At 42.0% G+C, this 18,765-nt stretch overlaps 1 protein-coding gene across 1 annotated transcript; it reads left to right on the top strand.

Annotated features, from left to right (window-relative positions):
• The first annotated feature begins 16,522 nt into the window (after window positions 1-16,522).
• LOC121312256 (coiled-coil domain-containing protein 92-like) lies at window positions 16,523-18,295 on the top strand. Its single transcript, XM_041244181.1, has 2 exons — window positions 16,523-16,620; window positions 16,965-18,295. Exons 1-2 carry the CDS (start codon window positions 16,523-16,525, stop codon window positions 17,692-17,694), a joined length of 828 nt encoding a protein of 275 aa, XP_041100115.1. The 3' UTR covers window positions 17,695-18,295.
• Window positions 18,296-18,765: the final 470 nt, after the last annotated feature.

Below are 18,765 nucleotides of genomic sequence, written 5' to 3'. Positions count from 1 at the left end.
TCTCGGCACGCTACTTTTACTAGTAACCGGTTTAACACACTCCATCTACTGACAAAACCCCCCACCCCAGTTGTGCAAGAACCCCCAATTACCAGTCGTTTACAGCCAAGCCCCAGAGATACAAATTTTTCTTCGCTCATTACAACCCTTTATGTCGATATTCGCCGTGTCTCCCCCTTGTGTTCATTCGTACACAGTCATCTTTCCCACCATGATGCACGCTGGTGGAACATGTTATTTTGATCACGTCAGGTTTGTTGGATGGATCTGCACTATGACTGTGCTATGGGTATCAGACACTTTGTCGCTAGCTGGGCCTACCCCTTTCATTGTATTCTGTTTTGTACAAATTAACTTTGCGCAAGCCACGGGGTCTCTTCCGTACGGACGCTTGTTTTGTTACGCTTGGTCTCTGTTAGCTTGTCCGGTCAGGGGCGTTTTCGCTGGTTCTTTTGCACTGTCTGCATTCGGCAGCTTCTTGCATGTGGGTGATTTTCTGGTCGGCGAGCCGTAGGCCGTGTTTCATATCTGGCCTATGTGGACGGAGACGCGTTGGTCGAGGGTCCTCTCATTCGCCCCTTGTGTTGTCTTCCACGTGGTTGGGAGGGGGGGTTGAATAGGCTCGGCCTTCCAAATGTTTTGTCTTCTTTCGGGGCCTTGCCGCTGACCCCGCGGTGGCCGGGCAACTCAACCCGCCGGGTCCTCACGCCCCCGCACGTAAAAGAATGACAGGGGGCGCCCCACGGGCGCCCGGCCCCAAACTGTTGTCGAGGACTGGATTATTTTTCTCTCCTCTTCCCCTCCGGGGCCCGCGTAGCGTGGTTATTTCACGGGCGCCACCCTCCTGTGCGCTGATTTTCTGACCGTATTCTGCGGAGCTCGCCCCCCCCGCGACTGCAGACTGCGCTGCCTCTGGTCGCCCTTGTTGTGGGATGCGTGTCGAGCCGCCCCTTTTTTGTTTGCGTTTTCTACTGGTTTTCTTGTCTTTTATGGCTGTTTGTGCGTTTTGTTCTTGGTTAAGGCGGTCCATGTAGCTCGTAATGTAGGGGCCTGAGGCCACCACCCTGTTTTCTATGTCCTGTGGTTTCTTCAGTGTGTTTTCTATCAAGTGCTGTCTGTCGTGCCGTATCACTAACCGACTGGTTCGGTTGAGTGGTCTCACCCCATCACCTCAATCTCGTGTGAATTGTACACTCCCACCCGCTGTGCAGTGACCTCCAGCTCGCGTGCGGGTGTGTGTCTGTCATCACCACTTCAGGGTGATTCGCCGCGCTTGGATTCGCTTTGCTTGGCGCGCAGTTAGAGGGGAATTGGGTGTGCTCGAGGGCGCGCTAGTAGACACCACAGCACACAACACTCCTGCGGTTGTGCGCCAGCTCGGGGGCGGGTTTGGGGGTGTTTTTATTTACTCAGCCATGCGTCGTTGTGGTGCACTGTCTAGCACCATCTTGGCCCGGCACCGCTGTCCGCAGGTCATTGCGTTTATCGATTTATTGGTGTCCAAGTTATTGTGTCCCCCCGATTCCTGGTCTTCTCTGAGCTCCAGTGATGTCAAGCTGTGGCCGGCGCGTGCCTGTCCGCGTTTCCTTTCTTTTTTTGGTGTTGCCCCCGTCTGTGTGTGTTTTGGACTTGGTTTATGTACGCTTATCTCGCTTCTGGTTGTCCTGCTCTTGGGTGTCCCCCCTGTCTGTTGTTTCCTCCAGCCTGGCGCTGAGCTGTCTCGGGTTCCCCCTGCATAGGGTTTCTTTGCGCCCCGTCCTTCTCTTGCCCCTGGGCTCTGCTTGCTTTGGCTGCTGTGTTTCTCGCTGCCGCGGTCTCCGTACGTTGCTGGCGGTGGTGTTTTCTCTTCTTCTTTCATTCTTTTGCGCCCCTCCCGGTAGCCCCCTGCTGGCCTTTTTCCCCCCCTTTGTGGTTTGCCTCTTCCCGGTTGCTGCCCCGTTGCGTCCCTGTCCGCTTGGCACCGTGGCTTCCTTGCCGGCGCGGTATTTTGGTTGTCGTTTTCTGGTTTTGTTCCCTGCTGCGAGAAGATTGGGTTGGGGGGGCCACCTGATTTTCCCGTTTACCGTTCCTTGGGGCGGCTCCAGCCTTGCGTTGCTGCGTGACATCCTTGTGTTTTGGGGTGTGATGGCCTGTTGCGGGTGACGGGGACTGACCCGGGTTTTTTCCGTTGTGCATCATGGCCCCCCTGGAGTCGATCGGTCGGAACTTGCCATTGGCGCGCGTCGTGCGTCCCGGGCCTCGCCTGATTAGGAATTACACGCCTGCTTACTTGTCAGTGCCCCCCCCCTCCCCGTGCTGGACTGTTGTCCCCTGTTGCATTGCGTCGGAGACTTCTCTACCAACTACCCTGCCGCTTCAACATAGGCCTTCCTGGATTGGTCCTAACCGTTTTGTACCCCCCTGATCACTGTGCCCCTTGTAATGTTATCTTCGGCTTTTGCTCTCATCCCTGTTGCTGGTGTTTACCAGTCAACACACCACTGCTTCACAGTCTCCAACTTTGCTCATGTTGTCATCCATCGGTGCTCTTGCGCTGGCCGGTTACAAGGGCAGCCAGCGCCCGCCCATCGCCCCCGTTCTCACCTGCACTCGTCGATGTCGCGGGGTCCCGGTGCTGCAGCAGAATCGGCCCCTTCGCCGTGACACGTGTTTTTTTTTTCTTAGTGGCGTCTCTGTGTGTCCATCATGCATGGTGGCCACCTCTTGTATGCTTGCGCCTTCTTAAGGCCGGCTCGTCTCGTCTTCCCTATTTTTGGGGGTTGGTACCGGGCTGATGTTCCGGGCCCTTGGTTGCGTCCTGGTCCGTGTGTTGGTATTCCGGGACCGTCCGGCTGGCCTCGGGTAGGGCTTCCACTCCTGGGGCGTCTGCTCGCGACACCGGGTCGCCGCTGCGTGTAACCGGAGCCGCCTTTTTTTCGACATGTTTGCTGTTATGGTGTGGATGTACTCATGTGAGCTGTTTCTCTTCAATGGGCCGGGACTTTTGTGCTGCCCTGTCTTGCCGTCCCACACTTTGTTTTTCCACTTTACGAAATCTCGTCCTTGTCGCTTCATATTCTGTTGTGCTCCTTGCTGGTTTTCACCTTCTTGCGTCCTGTTTTGTTCTCATGGGGTCTTTGTGTCGGGCGAGATGTGGATTGGTGCGGACTCCACCCTGCACAGTGTGCGCTGCCGTGTCCTTTGAGTTTGTGTGTTCCTTCTGGGGCTCTCTCGCCGCCCTCGGTCGGTGCATTGTGTGGTTTATGCTTTGCCTGATTTGGCCGGGTCTCATGTTCTCTCCCCCTGCTTTTCTGCGCACTCGCGCCACCCCTTGTCTGTTGTCGTGCCCTCGTCACTGAGTCACGTTCGCCTTCGGTATCACCTGCACGTCTTTGTGCCTGCTTGTCACGTCCCGAATGTTTCCCCCCGCCACCGTACTCAGCTGCCCTGTATACTCACCGTCTCTTGCCCTCCCCTCGTTGTTTGTCCAGATTCTAGCAAGAATGAAAAAATTACTAGCACACAGGTGTAAGAAAAATAATCTTAATGAAATGGTCCTTATATTACCATCCAGTAGTTGCAAAACATGATACTTTTAAGTCTGTCAAAATAGGACTGCAAGCTTTTTTCCTCCTGCTTATTTTACATATTTTATGTATTTAAATGTACTTAGAAACAGTACATAATTACAAAATATGCAGCATCTGTAGTTCTTTCAATACATTTAAAGTACTTGCTTTACACACATACTGCTAACTATTCTCAATTCTTTTTCAAATAGTCTGCAAAATAAATAAATAATTTTGTACTATACAACCTGTAAGTATGGAATAGAACAGTATGGGCATGATGTTCTTTATGCATATTCCTTTTTTTGTCGTTATTTCATTTGTAATTTAAGAAAACACATTTCAATACTGTTATCAACTTTTGCCCGAGGTAGCCTGTTTTTCTGGTGGCATAATAGCCTATAACGTGTACATTTTAATGGACGTATTGAAATTACTGATAGTTGAGAGTGGAACAGAGGACAGTATAGGGAGGTCACCACACTGGGGTGGGGTGGGGGTGGGGGTGGCTGATGTTTTTTAATTCCACTGGGTGCTAAGTACGGAAGGGCTCGTTTTATCAATAATGCTATCCAAGTCATTATTTTATTACTATAACATCTCAAAAAGCTCTGCAAATGTCAGTGATATTCTTTGAGCCCTGGATGCAAGAAGCAGCTACCTCCATTATGTCCGTGTTATCTCTGTAATGCATGGGTCTATGAGAAACTCCCTTTATTTTCGGTTTCATTTGGCTCCTACCGGTCTCACTCGGCCATTGAAAGGTTTTCTCGTCTTTCTCCGGAGAAAAAAACGATTAGAGACCTGTGCTTTACGTCCGCAAATGGTTAAAGCCTTTATCTAGAAAAAAGGTGGTGGAAATATACCCCATAGCGGGTAATTTTATTTAGGCTTTATTGGCATTTATTTTTATTGGATCGCCAATAATACTTTTACCAATCAAAGGGTTACACACAGTGATCTTTAGAATGAACCCGCCCTCTGGCTGTGTAGCGTAAGGAAAAGAGAAAGTTAACTTTAGTCTTATGGTAAATTCGAGCAAGGAACGTTTTTAAGTACTTTTAAGCGGTTAGATGGATTATCTGCTGTACCAGACTCTCCCAGGTCCTAAGGAACAGTAAGAAGTGTTACAAAGTAGTTAGTGACTCAAATGTTAAGACTTGCAAGTTGCAAGTAGAAAAGAACCTAGTGCTGTCTCTAAAGGGAATGTCAATTATACAGCCCAGCAGCGTCTTGAAATTGGTAAATATGCAAGTGAGCACAAGATTGCAGTGGCAGTTTGACAATGTGGTACCCAACAGCTCATCGATTTAAAACATTATGCGAGAGCAAAATGAAATCCCAGGCTAGTGAAATGAAAAACAGCACAGAGGCTGTTCAGCTTCAGTCTCCCTGCGATTAAAAATGCACATACCTCTCCTACTTCTACTTGGAACTGGGTGATTAAAATAAAGTCCACTTTTAAAGCCTTACGGGAATCAGGAGTTGTTAATACTGCTGTTACTGTTGTCTGAGAATGGAGGCACGCTTACTGTTACACCAACCTGAACTAAGTCACTGCTGACCTGCATGGACTTTGCAAAAAGAAAAGTGAGCACTAGTTGTAAAATGCCACCAGCATATTTTGCCTCTTTGAGGCATGAGTTCCTTAGTAGAGTTGTCAGCACAATTAGAGGACGGCATACTGGAAGAACTAATTTTAAACTGGGATCAAACAGCATTACCACTGGTACCAAGTGGATAGTGGACCATGGGTCAGGAAGGAACCGAAAGTATTGAAATCGCTGGAAAGGGTGACACATGACACATTACTAGGGTGATGTGCTCTTGGCTGTAACCCACCTTGCACATTTCCACAGACTTTGATTGATATACACCAACTCATTAGAGTAACAAAAAAAACATGCTTTGTTGCATTGGACACATCGCTATTCCTTATGTGAGCAATTTTCAATGTGTTTTGAGCACAGAGAAGTGCATCTGTATTGGCAATCTGTGATTTGTTTTGATCGCACCAAACACTACCGACATGTTACAGCCGCAAGATCTTTGTGTGGACAAGCAACTAAAGGATAAATGGGTTAGAGAGAGAATAACCAATGACTTTCTCCTCACAACATTGGAGTGGCCCTACTGGAACCAAGTCAGCTCACTGGTATCTGCTGTAGAGCTGGGTTTTAAATGATGATTTGCTTGGTTGTGGGATTTTGGCTGCTGTGGAGATTGCGTTGAGGGAACAGGGTGCGTTTTCAGAGCTTTTAGAGGGTTTAGTGTCGTTTTTCAATCGGCAACGGTCCTCACTGGTTCAGATTTGTGATAAACTACAGTATTTAATGTCTTCAGTATGAGAGAGGTTTCTTTATTTATTACTTACTGCTATTTATTTGTACTTGTTTCCCATTTGTAAGCAAAGCTTGGATTGGGTGTTTTAAAAAGTCACTCTTGTTTGATTATTCACTCAAGTTTATTTAATATGTTGTTTCCCATCATACACCTTCCCTTTCTTGTGGTCAATAAGCACTGCTGTGGTTTTTGTATACGAGCAAATTATAGCATTTGCAGCACAAAGTGAAACTGTTGGTGGTAACCTGGCAGTGTTTAGTGTGCACTTGTTGTAGACTGCGGTTAAATTTCTCATATTTTGAAACGTGATATTTTAACCTGCAGTTTATGTAACTTCTGTACATGGGATTAATTCTGTCACCACTGCCTGATTTGACTTGATGCTAAACAGTTTTTTGTATTACTTTTTTCTTTTATTTGCTTCAGTAAACAGCTTATGTAACTTCCAATTTTGTTTTTGGTTTGGTTTTATATATTGGTATAAGTTTAAGATGTGAATTCAGAAATGTACAAATAAAAAAAAATAGTCCTGTAAAACACTGGGAAAAACTTCCTAAACTTTTGCTTTTTCAAATATTGACCACACACACAAAACAATTGCCACATGTCAAAGTTGTGATACTGTATACGTTTGCAGCGCTCCAGATAAGTTGCTTGCTGGGTGTTTTTACACATTGAAAAAATATTAATTACATGTTATTTAAAGAATGTGCATAGCAGTTTTGCTGCATGGATTGAGTTTGCATGTTATCAATCTTCTTGCGTACTTTTTTGGTTCCTGGCATCAATTGTGAATAAACTGCATGCGGTAGCTAGAGAATGGATCAAAGAAATGCTCGTTACAGCTAATTTTGTAGCCTGCCTGGGAATTGCCAGAAACACATGACCAGTATGTAAGGGTTTTTTCCATAAATAAAAAGCTACAATTGAATTCACTTACTTACAATGTATCTTTAACTAGTGAATAAGCCTTAGGATTTTCTCTGCCATTTTTATCCCCCTCGACCTTTAGGTAAATCTATATAATAAATACAGTGCTCTGGGTTTGAGAGCCGGGATGCTTTATAACGCTATAGCAAGGCTGTCAGTAAGGAATACAATAGTGTTTCTTTTATTTGCATTAGTTCAGTATCTGTACAGGTTTTTTTTTTTAATTTTATTTAACTATTTCAAAATGTTTTGATTAAAATCACTGGAAATATATAGCATTTGCTTGCAGACCCTTTTGTGAAGTATATTCCATTTGCAGCTTTAGAATTAAAAATAGATATTTATTTATTTGCTTTACTGCCTTTACTGCCATATTGTTTGTTGTCAATAAAGCAAATAAGAATAATTGTTAGGACCAAGTTTTTGTCCTGCAGTTGAAAGTAATATTGAGGAGGTCGGAGGGGGGTGATGCTGGGACACCAGAATCACTGTCGAGAGCAGAGTTCAAATCAGCGTGAAATTAACATCTAGTCTCATGTAAAGGAAATCAATGAATCATTGGTAATGTAAGGCTGTAATTAATACAATGTAGTTATTGTTAAATTGGAGAGTAAATTACTCAGACACAAGCTTATCTGGAGTACTGTGTGTGTGCCAATGTTCATGTTAAGATTTATTATGAAGCGTCCAACCTGAATCTTCTTTGCAGTTACTTTAGTCACATAAACAGGAAGTAGCTTTAATCTTCGTTTGTGCTGGTCAAATGTGTTTCAGCCAACTGCTTGATACAGCATACTCCTGTGTATCCACTCCTCAAAACCCCTGTTTGGAAGCAGATCTCATCCTGTTCCCTGTCTCTACAATACAGCTCCTCTAGGTGTCCATGAGTGGTTCAATAAAGCATTCTATATGCAGGCTGACCAGAAACTATGTCCCAGTTGGATGCAGGATGTGCTTTTGACCATAGATTTCTATTTAGGTAAATTCTGCATCTTCCTGTAGGGGGAAATTAAGTTTGACGGTGCTATATGTGTGTGCATGCATCCATCCATCCACTGCTTAGAATGGGCACGTTTGTGTTTAATGTGATTTGTACACAGTAAGCGGTGGTTGTATAAAATCCCACACAATAACATTCAAAATGTCCCCCAATCACCATTACAGTAAACAAAACAAACACGTGTGTATGTGGGGTGAGACGATACACTAACTCACAGTACGATATGTTAGGGATGGGCGATATACCGGTATTATTGTCGTTACCGGTATTTATTTATTGGTCAACCCTTATTTTGTGCATGACACAAACAAAGTATTGTGCTTTGGACAGATCCATTTGAATGTCATTGGGAGGACAATATGTAGTACAGATTAATATTTGTGTTGAGTATATTTTTAACTTTGGAAAAGCTGAGCTTTGAATATTGTTCTGCTATTCTACTTCATGTACAGCTAACATTTATACATTTATACATACATTTTTTAATCGTATAACTGGAAAAATTACCAGCAATTCCTTGAAGACGAAGACTTGTTGCACTTGCCCATGTCATTCGTTTTTCTATACGCATCCCGCAAATTTACTCCTGCATGATGATGGCGTTACATGCATTGACTTGTTCATTGTATTTTGTGTTTGTTTTGCATAGCAGTATTTTGTTTGTCAGGTTTCTTCAAGCCGAGTAACAACTGAGAAACGTGTTAATAGTAAAATTGATTTAATTTACATTATTCTGTGAAAAAAGTTGCAATTAAAACAAAGTGTGATTACACTCATTTACCAGCACATTAAGTCCCCCCCCCCAGCACAGTCACATGTGCTACAATACTGAATTCGACTGTGTGTCTGTGTATTCTGCACGTCATTTTTTTTTAAGTGAATTACATTATTAATGGTAACCTAAGATTTAAAAAAAAAAAAAAGTGCTTTTCCCTTTTAGTAAATATTTAATGAAAAAAATTGCTCTAAATGAGAGGCGTATTTTACATTTTTCCAATAAACAAAGAAATAACTTTTTGTTTTAAAACAATGCTGTGTCTAATTTATCCGCTTTACAACCTGCACTAATGCTCATACAGGTCATCCTGTGAGCATCATCTTCTCTGCCTCTGTCTTTCAGCCAGTTGTGCTGCTTTTATGTGTCTGCCATCCCCCTCACTTTGGTGCTATGCAATATGAAAAGGGAAGTGCTGGCCTCTTTCATACTTGATGGGATTCTTTTCCATAATAAATTTATAATAGGTTGGTTTGCTACTACCTTTAAACATCTACTGAATTTTGTGTTCAGTAGTGTATACAGTATGCGTGATTGTAGTCCTAGCATGTTTACTAGTACGTTGTGTTATAAACATTTACCCTTTTGTTGCATTTTGTATTGGTATACTGGAAAATCAATGGTGATGTCTAGAAAGTGTTTTTATTCAGAACAACTTTTTAAAATGTCTGAATACTATTCATTCTAATCCTCTTGTAACATAAAACATCTGTTTTATAACAAATTACTTTTTGGAGGTTTGACCAATATTTAGTTTTGAAGTACGCAAACTAGGGTTGAGCATGGACAGCTGCTTAAGCCATATATAGTTGGATAGTGGGATCAAGACTGTGGGGCTCATATTTAGTTTTTGTTAATCAATTTAATCAATGGATTAGTTTGCCTAATCAAATTGTTTAAATTTCAATGTGTTAATTAACCTGAATTAATGTTCTATGATCATTACCACATTAGATCACCGACTAAATAGACAATCTGTTAGTTATCCATTAAATCTGTAATTATTTAATATCTGTAATAATATTTATTCACGTTAATTAATTAAAACCTCCTCAATCATTTTTATTTAATGATGTGTATGAGATTTAGGAATTGTAATGAACACACAACACCGTCAGCCACACCAAGGTAGATTCAAAATGTAGTCGCAGTTTATTATGTAATGATACAGAAAGAAAAAACCTAGGAAATCATCATAAGGTAGCATTTCAAGATACACTCCAGTAAAGCACTAGTAAATACTAAGTCATTGTGCACTGTTCAGCCCCAATCCAACACAATAGTCCAGATATAACTTTTATATCAAAATAGTTAATTCAAGGCAGTTGTTTTTGCGAGACTCTCTTTTAATACTCATGGGGTCATGGTTTTTGCTCCAGTTCAAACTTTGAACCAAGTGGGATTTAAACATTGTTAATGTTATGCAGGACATATTTTAGAGATGCAACAATGTAACTGATGCATCGATTTAAAAATAAATAAATAAATATTTCATTCGTCCTTATTTCGTGAGCTTTGATTACATATTGATTTATGTTAGTGGTGGTACAGTAGGTAGCCAATGTTGGCATGTTGCTAGGATACAAACCTTCTGGCCGGATTAAATTATTATTTTTTTTTAATTAAAGCTACGCAGTTATTTTAAATGGAAGAATCAGGCATGATTGATCATTTTTGGAGTGAAGAAAAGGGAGGTAGGGAAAGCAGTGTTAAGTAATTTATTGGATTTTGATGGCAAATGCTTTTGACAAACAAATGTTCACAGTAATGTTATTTAACAAGCATATTTCAGATCGAAAAAAGTAGTATTGATATTTTTATTAAACTTCAAAGGAACATATGTTGTGGGCACACATTCGGTTTATATAGTATTGTTTTGTTAATGTTCTCATTTAAATGCAAGTTGTGCCTTGCTTTGTATTTTTAGTTATTGGATTGGCTGCTACAAATCCTAATGTTTGTTCTTGATATTGAAAAATAAAATGTTTTTAATCTGTCAATTTTACAATTTTTATCCCATTTTTATTTCTTAAGATTCAGACTTCATATCAAACTCATTTTAGATTTGGGTTTTTAATGTACAAAGTCTTGCTTTGAAAGAAAGTTTGTTGTAAGGACAAAACTTCCTTGAAGTTTACATAGTAACCTCTGATTTCCTCCTGTCTTTGTTTACTGCTTTGGAAATGATTAATGGAAGTGTTCTATTATAAATGCTAAGGCATCATTTAATCTCTCTTTCTTTTATTTCAGAATGCTGCCTTTTTATATGGCCTCGGTATGGTGTACTTCCATTATAATGCATTTCAATGGTAAGTTATTTTATTTTTATTTAAAACAAAGCAAAAAAATGAATTGCATTTGAAGGTGCTTGGTAGGCAAATACCTAATTCGCTACTTTCATTGTAATTAAGTGGTGAATTTCAGTAAATACAATGCTTTGTGTGATGAGGTCAAGGTCTGAGACATTTGGGTAGAGAACAAACATTTTTATTGGTAACTCCCCATAACAGCACACCTCAGCTGTATTCATATTATCAAAGCTTTTGATAGATCAGTTGTATCATCTTGGAGCATCTTTTGTGCTTTGGTATGTTAGCTATTCAGTTTGGCATTCAGGAATAGGGTGTTCTGTCTGTTAGAGCCAATGGCTGTGTGGTAAATAAAAGCAAAGTGGCACACAGGGAAAAGTCTTTTTGATGTCATAATTGTCATGTCCAAATACAGGACTCTAGAACTCTGACATTGTCTATGTTCTGCATAGGGTTTCAGATGTTATCTCATGCTATGTAAGCTAGAGGACCGCAAAGTGAAGCTGCACAAACTTAAGAAAAAAAAACCCATGCACACTACTTGTTATAAATTACTAAAAAAGATCTTGTATTTCTGATTACCATTACGCAGTGTTTTTTTTATTTAGAATGTGAAAATGGATCAGAGATTTTCTTTTACCAGATTGGTTAATGTGCAGTCCTTAATCTCTGGTAAAGGTCCTCAAATGTTATTGTTTTTAAACTATGATTTAATAAATGTTCCAAATCAATGAGCTGGAAAATATGTGAACACAGTATTTTATTTATGTCTGTTACCTTTTTCTGCTTGATGAAAATCTCCGTTCTAGTACACACCCTCAATGTTCTGTCAGTGTAGATAATTCATCACAGTCCTATACAATCATTCAATCAATCTGTCTTTTTAAATTTAGTATAAAGTTAAAGATAAAGAGAGAAATAGTGCTTGCTGTCAGCGGCAATGCTATAACCACACCTGCAATAGCAACACTAGTCTGTTTTGAATGACAAGTTGTAGAAGGCAAGCAATGCTGACTGATTTACTTTCAGTTTTGAATTAACTTTCCGAACACGGTGCGAGTTACTGAACAATCAGCATGAACACGTGTAGTCTTCTAGAATGAATATTTTAGATAATTATATTAATATACTATATATATCTTATATATTATATATATATATATATATATATATATATATATATATAATATATAAAATATATATCTCCAGATATATCTCTCTCTCTCTCGTATCTGTATCTCTCTGTCTTTTTGTGGCAGTATTATTTACAACCGTAAATATTTTAGGACCTAACAGTAACTTAAATACTGAAATGTACACTAATACACGTGTGCACGGAAATCATTATTTTAAAAGTGTGTAGCAGTACTTTTCGTATTTTATGTTTGAGGTAGAGAAAAGCAAACTGTTCACAATCAATGTTCACTTTGGTGTACAAGGTACCTGAACTGAAGAACAGTTCCATGTAAGCAGATGAATTTATATTAGTGTTGACTTATTATTTAGGTTATTGGAAGGACCTGTGACACAATGCCATCCACTGCTAGGATACTGAAGCCTGAAGGATACCAGACCACATTACTCATGGACTGTATTCATTAGCAACAAAAACAGAAAAAACTGAAATGCTTGATTGCATGAGGCGGGCCTTACCAGACCGTAAAGCCCTCTTTTGGGTTATATTGCTTAATTATGCCTTGATTTATAAGCACAAGATTACATCTGCACACAGGATAAGATGTGCTGGAACGCTGACCAATCCTAAATGGTGAATGATTTGTCATAATTGATTTATAGTGTACCTATTCAGCTTTCCATATCTTTAGTATGGATTTTTTGTTTTTTAAATGGTGTTGTGTGTAAGAATAAATAAATTAGTCTCAAACAAAACCTAAATCTGTGATGGTGTTAAATGTATTATTGGATAATAACTTCATTTTTTTTTTTTTTAATTTAGTAGTCACCAATTAGTTTATTATTCTCTTTCCAATTTAGTAGTGTCCATTTTTTGTTTAGCTCAGCTCACCGCCCCCTAGGAACTTCTGTCCTTAGTCTGCAAAGGAATAGCCTGGACTCGAACCGGTGACGTCCAGCCTATAGAGTGCATTCTGCACTCCCCATGAGTGCTTTTGCTGGATGCACCACTCGGGAACCCCCCTAATATAGTATTTTCCATATGTTAGGACCCCCCCCCCCCATTTGAAATGAATAATGCATATTTATGCTGTATATATGAATATCAAATATTGGTAGATATCCAGTCTTGATAATTTTGTATCATGCAGTATATTTGGCTACATAAATAAGATGTTTAAAAGAGCATCTAAAAACTCAATATTGGTGTCTCCAAAATGATTTGGGTTAACATATGGTTGGATATGGTTATGCTTTGGGGTGTATTTCTTGTACAAGGTAGGAGCAGGTTAGAGTAAGCAAACTTGTACTTTAAATAGATACAATAATTTAATACATATGTATTACTCAATACACACCCTTGCATCTGTCTATTCAGTTAGTTTGTGAAGCAGTTGGTAGAATGTGCTGGTACAACCAAGAAACACTTAAAGGGAGGTGGAGGGGGGTTCCCCACACATTTAGAAATTGGGAGTTCAGAGTCAATCCCCCCTGGCTTCAACAGTGAGTGTTTCCTTTCACCACTGCAACATAGTTTTGATAATTTGTCTTTAGAAGCTAAAAGTTTGCAGGAAAAACATTTCTGGTGAGTACACAAGGTTGGAAAAACTAAAAATATAACTGCTTATTTACATGTTTTATACACTTTGGTAAGTAAAGATGATGTTTTGAAGGCAAAAGTATTAAATGGTTTTGTCTCAAATTGTGGGTTTGAAGGAATATTCACTGTGGCTTCATTCATCTTTGTAGGGGAAAGTTAGACGGGCTTTAAGCTATTGCAAGCGGTGTGTTAAGTTCCTGAAGATATTTTATAGGAAGATGATCTTTCTACCAGGTGTGAAGAGCAAGAAGTTTGCATTTAGATTTTCATGTTTTGTTTTTTTATTGTCCCTTTTGTTTTCAATCCTTCTTAGTGCAATTACTCAAATACCTTCTTGTTTATTTTGAGTCTGTGTTTTAGCTTTCGATGAGATCTGTCAAGCTGTCTTAATAGAAATGCAAGCCAGTGACAGCCAGTGATCGCCACACTTTCACCGAGGGCTATAGATTTTTTCACTGTTTAAAAATGGGTATTTCAAGATATTACACGATTAAACATAATGTTTCTTAAAGCAGATAAAAATAGCATTGTCTCAAATAATAGAAAAAAACACACAACATGTCAGTGATCCTAATAAGAAGTCTGATGTTCACTTTAGTAACCCTGACCCTTCAGGTGCTATTGAAGCTAGTGAAGCTTGGAGGGAGTGCTGTATTGTGGTGCAGGCTGGCTATCAGTGAGCCTCTGTCTGTTGTTGGTTCATTCTCGTTATGTTCATTCCCACACCTCATTAATTGCAGAGCTCCTGTTTGCTGAACATACTGTCTGCCTCCCCCCAGGGATCCTGCCTATCGATTTCTCACTTCATTTGCTGAGTGCAAAGTGGTTCCACGTCACCCTCTGTTCTTCAGCAGGCTCTCTTGCCTAATCTCCACTGGCAAACATGCAGCAGCACTACACTGGCAATGCAGTGGTAGGGTGCAATGGTGTGTGCCTTGGTAGAATGGTGCAGCAGCTTTAGCAATACAACAGTAACCCAGAGGCATGAACCAGTACACACCAGTACACAGTAGAACCACGGTCCCAGGACAGTACCAGCGTGTTCCTCTACTGAATAGAATTCCAGTTCTGTTGTATGCTAGTGATTATGCAAGGGTTTCATCAATAACTAAGGCAATGTTTCCTCCAGCTTGTCAGCTTTTTTCTCTGAAGTACTGTATAGTGCATCGCTTGTCCTATGCTTAGACTGTATTGTAACTAAGCTGTGTATTTGTCAGAGCCCCTGAAGCAGGATTCAGGTTGCTTTCAGCAATTTAAACCTGCTGAATGAAACACAGTGGGGCTTTACTCCTCTGCGGGGCTACAGAGCACATCTATGAGAGATAGAGGAGAAGAGATAGAGAGAGAGAGATGAGACTGAGATGAGAGCGACACTATATACACAAGCTGTAAGAGTGTGCTTTAACTAGAAGGAGACAGGAGAAGCGAGGGGAGGAGAGCTAGCGAGAGGAGACAGAGCGCCGAAGTGAAGAGTCCCCACTACTTAACGTGATGGAAGCACAGTACAGTTTGCGTCAGGGGAGAGAGGGGAGAGGGTAGAGTGGAGAGAGAGAGAGAGTGGAGAGAGAGAGAGCTGAAGGTCAGGTTGTACAGCTCTTTCTATTTTTTGACTATGACCTCATTCAGGGGTTCAGAGGCACTAGGTTGCCACGTGCCGGTGGGGTGTCACCCAGTTGTGGTATTTCTTGCTTTTGGGGGTTGTGGTTTGAACTCATTTTCCAGTACATGGCTGGGGGTCGTTTAAGAATGGGGAATTTGTAATGTTGCAGAAATGCTGTCTGCTGTACCATGTTGACAGAATGTGATCGCAGCACTCACTCACACTCTCCTCTCCTGCCCTCAGCGTGCTGGCATTGCTGTCTGGAACCTTACCACATCCAGACACTTCCACGACCTGAAATGATAACAGACAGCAGTACGAGAAATGAAGTGCTGCTGACATCACTGCCATCGATTTCCCAAAAGACAGTGATCAGCGAGGAAGGGTGCCTGTGCATTGCATTGTACTGTGGGACTAATTCAAGGAGTAATACGCCCATAACACTCAGCCATACACCAAGTAAAACTATATAACAATAATAACCAAAGAACAAGCATGCCTCCTTACTGCTATAGATGCATCTATAGTGCAACTGCACAGATGTACAGGTTAATGCTGGGACGATGCCTCCTTTTTTACCATCGATGCATCATTTTCCAAAGCAGCTGATGGTAATATGCAGTACTGAATAGCTATTAAATTATTGAAAGCTATTACATCAATTAAATGACGTCAGATTATGCATAACTCCTAAAAAATAATGTCTTGCCTTATTTTTGTCTCGATTGGTGCCAAGCGGCGGTAAATCCCGAAAATAATCCATTGAGTAATTAAACAAGTCAATCCGAGTAACAGGTAGGTCATTTACTTAGTCACTTATTTACAGAATACAGGGCTGTGTCCATGTCTCACATTTCGTTTTTGTTAAGAAACAGGATGGCATTCACATTCTTTACAGGGGCTCCAGTTATTTGGACCCCTTTTGACCTGCGCACTCCTAGTCAGTCAGGGCCCTAATACCTGTCGCACAGGAAGTGAGCAAGGCACAGGAAGTCAGGTGTTTACCTGTAAACCTCTGTTGCTGTGCCAATTCTCTGGTCGAGTCCGTCTGCAAAGCGAAAATCGACAGGGCAAAAAAAAACATCAGAGGGGGTGTTGTGGTAAAACCCTGGCATTCATCTTTTTAAACAGCAGTACTGAGAGACCGGTGACACTGAACAGAGAGGGTTTCCATAGCGACAGTGGAGCCCCTTGCAAAGTGTCACCCTGGAACAGGGAGGAGGGCTGAGATACTAGGTCAGTGCAAGGCTCTAATAGGAAGCCATATGGGCTCTGTCTGCAATATGCCACTCTCCTGCAGCCCTTCCTTCTGTGGAGCTGCTGGTATTAGCCTCTCAGATCATCAGAGCCGCTCTTTGCCAGTGTCAGCTATCTTGGTTTGGTACCTGGTCCTCACAGCTTGATAGTGTGTACTGAATTTTGAAAATCTGCTCATGTCCCATGTGGGCTGTTAGCTTTGTTGTGCTGTACATGTTATAAAACAAACTTCTATGAAATTTCACTAGAATTTGAAACACATAGCGCTTATAATAATATTAATAACATCAGCAATGTAGTGTACCTATTTGCATCTGTCCGCATGCTTTCAAAGCCTTCTGTTATTGACCAGCAAACTGACAGCTTTCCTTAACTCCATAAAGCAACACTCCATCCAAACTTCATTCCTGGATGATAGGGTGAGACCTAGGCAGCAAGAATGCCACATGGAATTGTTTTGCACTGAAGCCCCTTAAAGCTGTTTTTCTGTCCCCTCACAGAGGCAGAAGAGCAGTTGCGGGAGGAGCTGGCTGAGCGATGCCGGCGGGCCGAGGCCCGCCTCAGGGACCAGGAGCGCGGCAATGAAGATCTGCGCAAGGAACTGAGCCACAAGGGGGCGCTGGTGGAGGCGCTGCGGAGCAGCCTGAAGGAGAAAGAGCGCCGCTTCCTGGAGGAACTGAAGCGTCGCAGCCACAGGGTCACCGTGCTCAACACCGAGCTGCAGAAACAGTCCGAGTCGGCCGCCTACCTCTCCTTCCAGCTGCACGTCGCACGGCAGAAACTGCACAGGCAGCCCCCCCCCACCACCACCACCCTCCCCCCGCCAAACCTCAAACCCAAGAGACGCAGCCACAAGCAGTCAGCACACGCCCTGGCGGCTAGCGAGCGCCGTTCAGAGCGAGTCCGGGACTGCGTGCCCAGGGAGAAAGTAACCGGCCCGGAAGAGCCCTGCGCCATGCCCGACCCCGCCCTGTTTCTCTACCCCCGTAGGCACCAGCACCGGCAGCACAGCCACAGCAGCCAGGCTGCAACGCCCCCCGCCGGGCACAGGAGAGCCAAGGCACATCGCGATGGAACCAGGGCAGGAGAGGGAGCAGAGGCAGGGGAGACAGTCTCTAGAGGCCAGGGGGAGGTGGAGGTAACAGCCAGTGAGATGCTGCTCCCTGCAGGAGAAGAGGAAGATGAAGCCGAGCAATAGACTGTACCCCATAACCCCCCCCCCCTTACTAGATAAGTAACCACACTGTAGCCACCGTAGCCTAGGGGTGTGCAGACAGCTGATCCTTAAAAGTGTTCCTGAGATTTGAACATGTGTTTTCTCTTTATCACCATGGAGCTGAAGTTTCTAATAATGCATTTTCCTCACAGTCTGAAAGATGCTATATAGAGCTGTCTTCTGCCCAGGTAGATGGGTAGCTATTGGCATCCCCTAATTTTTCCATGCTGGGCAGAGTCTTGCTACTTTGATAACACAGTCTAATAGCTCCTTTGAAAGGTACACTCTGCAGAACGCATTGGGGGCTCAAAATCATAACCAAATATACAGAAGCTAATTGTAGTTTAGCTCTGCTGCCACCCAGGGCATCATTGTAAAGAACAGGTTACTGCACAGTGGAGAGCGCAGCACACATAGTGGAGAACACAGGAAGGAGTGCTGTTGGCACCCCCTGCTGGCACGAAGAAGAACAGCAGGTTTTAAAAAATATTTATAATGTCTATATTGCATCATAGGTGAATAGGTTGTTGAAAGAATACAGCATATAAGCATTATATTCAAATAAGACCAATATACTGTATTTAGAAAAAATAAATAAATATATATATATATATATATCAATGGAAAAGTTAAGTCGCTTTTAAACATATATAAAAAAGTTATACCAAAACCTTTTAATATCTTTTTTTAGGGGACCCGTGTCAATGAAAAACATCTAAGTCGCTTTACGTTATGACACCATTGAAGTGTTGACCGTTGTTTATGGATTCCAGGTTTGGTCAATTTGGTGGACATCAGAAGATCTGCACACTTTTTGATTGTAGATCTGCAGTGAAATGCTTCCCTCTACTGTAATGGTAAACTTCAGGACTGCAGGGCAAACCTAAGGGTACAGGACAGTTAAATTAAACACAGAGGGAGTGGAGGACAATCGCTGTAACAGCTCAGACACCCCACTGGGGCTAAAGGATCGCTAACAGGACCGGCCTCAATGGGCTGAACAAACTTGTCTCTGCTGGCGTCCTGAAAACAAAAAGATAAAGAACGTTCTAA

Source organism: Polyodon spathula, unplaced genomic scaffold (assembly GCF_017654505.1).
Source record: "Polyodon spathula isolate WHYD16114869_AA unplaced genomic scaffold, ASM1765450v1 scaffolds_3744, whole genome shotgun sequence".
Taxonomy (NCBI): domain Eukaryota; kingdom Metazoa; phylum Chordata; class Actinopteri; order Acipenseriformes; family Polyodontidae; genus Polyodon; species Polyodon spathula.
The sequence above is the reverse complement of the archived record's forward strand: the minus strand, read 5'-3'. Positions and strand labels throughout refer to the sequence as shown.

Coding starts and splice junctions, on each gene's coding strand:
- LOC121312256 (XM_041244181.1), top strand. CDS start 16,523: ATGCCACTCTCCTGCAGCCCTTCCTTCTGTGGAGCTGCTGGTATTAGC. Junction 16,621..16,964: donor GTGTCAGCTATCTTGGTTTG/GTACCTGGTCCT, acceptor TTTGCACTGAAG/CCCCTTAAAGCTGTTTTTCT.